Source organism: Patiria miniata, unplaced genomic scaffold, assembly GCF_015706575.1.
Source record: "Patiria miniata isolate m_02_andy unplaced genomic scaffold, ASM1570657v1 HiC_scaffold_13, whole genome shotgun sequence".
Classification (NCBI taxonomy): domain Eukaryota; kingdom Metazoa; phylum Echinodermata; class Asteroidea; order Valvatida; family Asterinidae; genus Patiria; species Patiria miniata.
The window spans coordinates 12,711,790-12,718,276 of NW_024037051.1; the positions used below are offsets into that span (position 1 = coordinate 12,711,790).

At 40.2% G+C, this 6,487-nt stretch overlaps 1 protein-coding gene across 6 annotated transcripts; it reads right to left on the minus strand.

The window, feature by feature from the left end:
* Positions 1-406: 406 nt before the first annotated feature.
* LOC119721323 lies at positions 407-5,206 on the minus strand. 6 transcript variants are annotated; one of them, XM_038191351.1, is made up of 6 exons: positions 5,083-5,205; positions 4,396-4,471; positions 3,868-3,952; positions 2,940-3,235; positions 2,335-2,439; positions 407-1,310 (listed from the first exon to the last, which is right to left on the minus strand). In XM_038191351.1, exons 2-6 carry the CDS (start codon positions 4,402-4,404, stop codon positions 777-779), a joined length of 1,029 nt encoding a protein of 342 aa, XP_038047279.1. In that variant the 5' UTR covers positions 4,405-4,471; positions 5,083-5,205; the 3' UTR covers positions 407-776. The 6 variants fall into 6 exon arrangements, with proteins under 6 accessions (XP_038047279.1, XP_038047278.1, XP_038047275.1 ...); XM_038191350.1 differs by having other exon boundaries at positions 4,396-4,487; XM_038191347.1 differs by lacking the exon at positions 5,083-5,205 and adding an exon at positions 4,798-5,076 and having other exon boundaries at positions 4,396-4,487.
* Positions 5,207-6,487: the final 1,281 nt, after the last annotated feature.

Sequence of the window (6,487 nt, forward strand, 5' to 3'; positions counted from 1 at the left end):
AGTACACTGTATATACAAATATAATGCATTTTTAAACTCAATAAAATGATTTTTTTTTATTGCCAGAAAACGTTCAAGTTTTAGAAACTAGTACCACTTGAAGTACTTTTAAATTAATGCTCTCAAATTGTAATACATGTACAGCTATACTTTTACCTGTTTAAAGTTATTTCTTGCTGTTGAATTGTGCGTTTATTAACATACAATTGTATTTGTGACATGTAATATCTATTCACATTTGAATGAACTATTTTGCATAGTTTCCATTAATATGTTGGCATGGAATTTGATTGGCGATCATTTCATACCAATACTGTGGTGAAATAATAAAATGAAAAATTGCTTAAGGTATATTTGAAAATATCCACTAAAACCTAATACCGTAATAATTTTTAGACTTTTTTTAAATTTATGAACACCTTTGCTGGTTTTTTGGTTAAAACAGTATGATGACCATACACTACACTAACAGGTCCACTAAAAGAAAGAAATTCAAATATAGTTCTCAACAACCTTTATGTCATGACACGACATTCTACAGACAAAAAATTGCAATGACATTTTCATTTGTCAAAGTAAGGCACACATGAATTGAAATTCTGAAGTAAATAATTTCATTAACACTCCTAGTCTTCTGCACTTCACTTTACCCTTCAAGTTTTACAAAACCATTTTTCCCCATAAAGTTAGAACCCACACTTCAAATTCCTTTGAGGTAATCTTCTGTGGAGTATGGAAAACACTTATTTTTGTAGGCAATTACAAGGCAAATTGGACTAGATTTGTACGCTGTCTGTACAAAACTTCGCCTTATTCCAATCGTTCGATACTCTGTGCATGTACATCACATCGTCAAAATCCTTCACATGGTCGTTTTCTCGGCTGTACTCTCCAGGAAAGTATTTATGAATGACAAGCATCAAGGCTGAGGCATCAAAACGGTGGTTATGCCCGTGCTTGGCTCCTGGCGGACTGATACAATTCTTGTCCGTGGCACAGGCGTAAAGAGGCTGCAAGTAGTTCCTTTGGACAGTAGTGCTGTTGAGGACTAACTGGCGATTGGAGGCCGGGTGCGGGGCGTAGGGGGAGCTAAAATAATCTTTCCTGTCGACGCCGATTGCTTTGTACATTTGATCCACGGTCATGTAGTAGTTGTGCTTTATGGGTTTCGTGGTGGAAGCATTGTAGCTGTGAATGCGGGACAGGTAGCCGTGGTGCTCGCAAGCAAACGGGACGAGGAGTCTAAGGGATTTCACGAAGCGAACGGAGGCATCGGACCAGAATATCGCACCAAATTCATTCAGGGCCTCCTGCATAGAAAAAAGAAAGAAACGTAAATGATGTAGTTACATCCATCCTCAACAAGGATGATGACCTCCCCCTTCACTGAGAGTGGGATGTCTATACTCTGTTCATATAGCTATAGCTGCAACACTGATTAGGCCAAAAAAAAAATATTCAGTCTCTGGTCAGACCAAAGTTCCGGAATTGACGCGGCCACGCGGCTTTTTTTTTCGGTTTTTTTTTTTTTTTTTCTTCAAGCTTGGATTGTACAGACAAGGTGGGTACTATTTTGCTTTTTGGTGTCCTCATGTATATTGGTGTCCTCCATAATTTGCCTTGGTGCTTTTGATCATTTGCCTTGGTGCAATTTCCCATTCCTTGGTGCTCTTTGGTAAAAAAAACATTGAGGAGGTGCGGAAATAGAGGGTGCTGTTCGAGCTACCGCAGAACATTTTGGGGAAAAAAAGATCGACGCGCATGATTAAAATCGACGCGCGCGCTGACCAGAGACCGACTTATTTTTTTTGGCCTTACAGTTTCTGTCACAAGGTCAACTTATAAAGCCCAATACCAATTAAATGATGGACTGACTTGTCGTGCATGACCAAGCAAATGTCTCAACCATGGTACATGTTGCTAGAATTAATGTTGCAGATGAGTGAATGGCATCCTCTAGCACATTCCAGTTTGAAAGTACATGTACGAACTCTATGCAGGATGGTATAGAAGGTGCTTTGTCGCCCTTACAAATGAAGGACTTGTGTCAAGATACACAAATGCAAGTGTCCTTCAAAATTTGCTCTGTCATTTTCAGCACTGAGGATGGTGCAATGTGTTTATGTTGCCAATTTGCACAGAAACTTATAACATTTTTGTGTTAGTGGGATGCACCTGATACCATTGGGCACATTATGCAATGCCACTTATGTGTCCTTCAATATTGGCATCCTTGTCCCTTTCACCATTGAGGGGGTGTAACCTACAGAAAAAGACTATTGGCTTGTGAAACTCACGAGTCAAAACTTTCATGATAGTAAGTACTGTGCTTACCTTAATAATAATGACTTTCCAGGCATAGGTGGCTAGGTTTGACACATAGGCTGGGTACTTCTGGAACTGGAACTTCCGCACCTCAACATTACACAGTGTCTTGATCTTTGATCACAAGAGACCAACACAAGAAAGTTTAATATCAGTGATTCAGATCAGGTCATCATAATGGTTTTGCGACATTTCAGTATCCATAACAAATGAAATGAGGCCATCATGTCAGCATTTATATGACCATGACAGCTGGATAGTCAACTGCACAAGTAGTTTGAAACGAGAAGGTATCTCAAAATACACTTCTGCTGATTTACAAAACTGATGTGGATTAGTTGATCATTAGGGGATCAAATAAGCTTAGTGTTGCTTTATCTTGAGAACTCAAGTTCGAAATGTTTTCAATCTTTTACTGAGAGAATGCAAAGTTTGGCCCCTGGTAAAGTATAACCAACTCTTGGTATGGAGAAGACAAGAATATCTCTACATTGTGGAGTGGGGTCTCAAGCATTGAACTCGGATCTGTGGGGATCTGTGGGAATCTAGTGGGATCTGCAGGTTGTGGGTTCGAGTCCAGCTTGGGGTTAACATTACATCACTTTTTAACTCACCTTTTGTAATGTTTTGTTTTTCATCCCGATGTCAAAGACCACAATCCTAGTCTGTGGCATGGCCTTCTGAGCTGAGCCGATCATCCCCATGGCCTCCTTGTAGTGATTCTCAGAGAACGCCGTCACGACAACAAGATGCTTGAAGAGGTTGTCGAAGTCGGGCTTGCCTTTGTCCACGTCAATCAAGACTTTTTTGTCGTGAGCCCGTGTCATGTTGCGGGTTTTGTTCAAGAGCAGATATCCTATTTTCATGGCTGCTCGCTTTTGTGTGCGAAGAAATTCCTGCCTTGTCTGCCCTGTTAAAGTACAAGATGGCGTATTTTACATTGTGATCATTGACCAAACACACAGTATTGGGTTTCGGGCAAGCAAATAGGCTGCAATTACCTATTCGTTTACATGTATACGCTTACCACACCACAATTAGCATACCCTGCAAATTTTCTCTTTACCCTAACTCCCTAGGACTTTTCCAAGAATCATTTTCCTAGAATGGCATAATTTCTTTAATTGTACTTTTAACTCTCCAAGGGTATCAAGCCCCACGTAGGCCTAAGTAATGTGGACCACTGGGCTCTACTTTCCTTCCTTAAACATGCAAAATTTACTTTGGGGTCCATTCACTTAAATGTAAAAATGAAGTGTCCCCGCATGCATTAATCAGGACCACTAGCTTATATTTCTTGAGTTTTTGATAAAGTTCAGTTTCAACCAATCTGTATGGTACAATGAAGCGAATAGATAATTTTCTCCAAAAACTAATAAGCTTCATGACTACTGTTAGCAGAAGATAGTTTTTGAGGGAAAAACGATCTAAAACATTACATGTCAATCATATCCACTGTACAGACACTGGACCACCAGGCCAATTGCAAATTCCTTTAATTGGGTAAAAACTGAGGCATCCTTAGCTAACTTGTGATCATACCTGCTTTCTCGACAGACTTCCAAGCTGTGTACATGCCTCCAACAGCCACACAGACAGCAACCACCAACATGAACCTGAGCGTTGACTAATATATTTTTTTAAAAATCAAAGAAGGAAACAGTTAGGTCTTATTTCATAAAGGTTCCGTGTAACATTTGCTCCTGAGGTGTATTACATCCTACTTGTCATAGTACAAGAATGTTTTCTGACTCTTGTCACTTAAGTTTACTTACGTAAATCCTATAGAGGATGGACCTGTGTTTACAGCGTTCAAATCAAGGAGAGTTGGTAATTTTCCGTTTTTTTATTTTTTATTTTCTTGACATTTATTTTCAGTTAGGTGAGGGATGTAAGAATACCGGAAAGTTCACATGCCCGCTCCCGACACCATCCGTTATATTGAGTTCTCTCCCAAATAAGATTTGGCATGCCTGATGAGTCAATAGTATGTGGGATGTTATTTAATGTAAGACATTGTTTAAATTCATTCTCTAAAAAAAACTACAGTCTCTACTTTTTCATGCACACCTGTTTCATGATTGCTGATTCACTGATTCTGTCAACTTCACTGCAGATGGTGATGTGTTTCCCAAGCCTATGGAGTCTATACAAAAGAGATGCTGTAAAAATTAATGGAATATGATATGATATCTTTTGGCGAGGATTGGAGTGAAGGAGGAAGTAGAGAGACAGTCAGTCACATTCACAGATTTATCACTTAAAGGAAAATTCCCCAATTAACTGACTCTAAATTCTGCCATCTTCATAAAGCAAATTACGTATTCTGACGACAGGACACACCGCTAGGCCTATATCTGAACAGCACCGCATTCCTCATCATGTCTTCCACCGTAAGCACTGCATTGTGTGCATATTACGTCAATTCCGCTTTTCCATACTGCCGTTTGAAGTTTGATCATGTAAACGTACACAAAACCAGGCGTGGCACTCGTGCATGTGATGCGAAATGAGACATGAAGACCTTCCAGAAAATTAAGGCTGATGACTCATCCAAAGCCTGAATCAAAAACAGGTAACACCTAATGACAGTCTGCTCAATAAGCATTATTGGGGCAAAGTATTTGGTTGCATGTGATCAAGTGAAACCACTTGGCCAATTTTCCGTCTGCAATGATTCCACTGAAGTCATGTCATGGATGACGATCTTGAGCACGTTGACCTACGCCCCAGTGTTTAAGGCGTGAAATTTCTCACCTTTAGGCTAAACTTGATCATCCCAGAATCAGCTGTGGTCTAAGGACAATTTCGGCGGAACAAGCCAGCGTGTAGCAATGCACCATGTATGCCTGCTTCATCCCTCCACGTTCATGCCGATCGCAACAATGCACTGTTACATAATGCAGGATAGATCATGAATAGATGGATAACAAAGCCTCGATCCTTTGGCTTATTATCGGTGTGTTGGCAAGAACCTACCTGCTGCGGCGCCTGCTTCTATGCTCAAGGTAACTTTTGTGTGTCACGCATCACTACATCTGAAGTTTCACAATCGCTTGCTGTGAACCCGTTGCTGACACGTGGTTGCGCAGCCACTATTTTTGAGGATATTTTCCTGCATATAGGCCTACCCCCGTAAGGCCAAAAAAAAAAGTCTCCGGTTTCTGGTATGCGCGCGCGTCGCCGTACCCATGCGCGTCGGCAAAATGAAAAAGGTTTTTTTTCAATACAAGATGATGTCTCAAAACCGCCAAACTCACTGGTTCGACTGGAATTCTGCTGCTGCACAATTTTAACGTGTTTTTAGATGGGGTTATGATCGAGAATAAGCTTTATGTGGCCTCTTTGGACTCCCATATATGTGCACTAAGTTTAGTCGGGCACCATTTGCAGTCATCAGCCGACATTTGAAGCCAAAAAAAAAAAAAAAAACAGGTAAAAAAAAAAAAAAAGCCGCGTCGCCGCACCACTTTTGGGGCAAGCTCCATACCAGAAACCGGAGACTTTTTTTTTTTGGCCTAATGGTATTTAACTTTTCTGTAGGCCTTATACAACTAGAGGAACCTTCGCAAAGGGTTGCGCCGGTTAGTTTTGCCTTTAGGACCACGGAGCTATCATTTTAATACTCGCTTCATCCTCCATTCAAGGACCAACTTTTCACCAGACCTAATTGGGCCTAGCAATTTTCAGGACCTCGTGTTCGGAGAGTCTTTCTATTCTTTCACACTTCTTACTACGCTCAAAGTTTGCAAATGGCCACTGGGATGGCGAAGAAACTGCCAAATTCTTTTGCACTGCGGTCGCCCGTATTTATTTATTTATTTATATTTATTTACACTTCTTTACTGGCTGATAAAAAAAATATTACAAGATATACAAAACCACAGATTAAAAAATACACTTTTTTTACAATTTCAATAAATTGTTAAAAAAGAGTTTATGCCAGAATACGGATTAAGCCAGTGAGTGGCAAGATGGAACAGGTGACTAGCACCTCTACAGAGCCATCCTACCACAGGAAAACGAGATCCTATCAATTTTTCATTATTTTTTATTTAAAGAAAAACACGGGGCGGGACGTATGATATGCCTAGGTAAAAAAAAAAGCCAAATGGGAAAACAAGGAAAAGAAGAAGGAAGAATTAAACAAGGGGCGGTATGC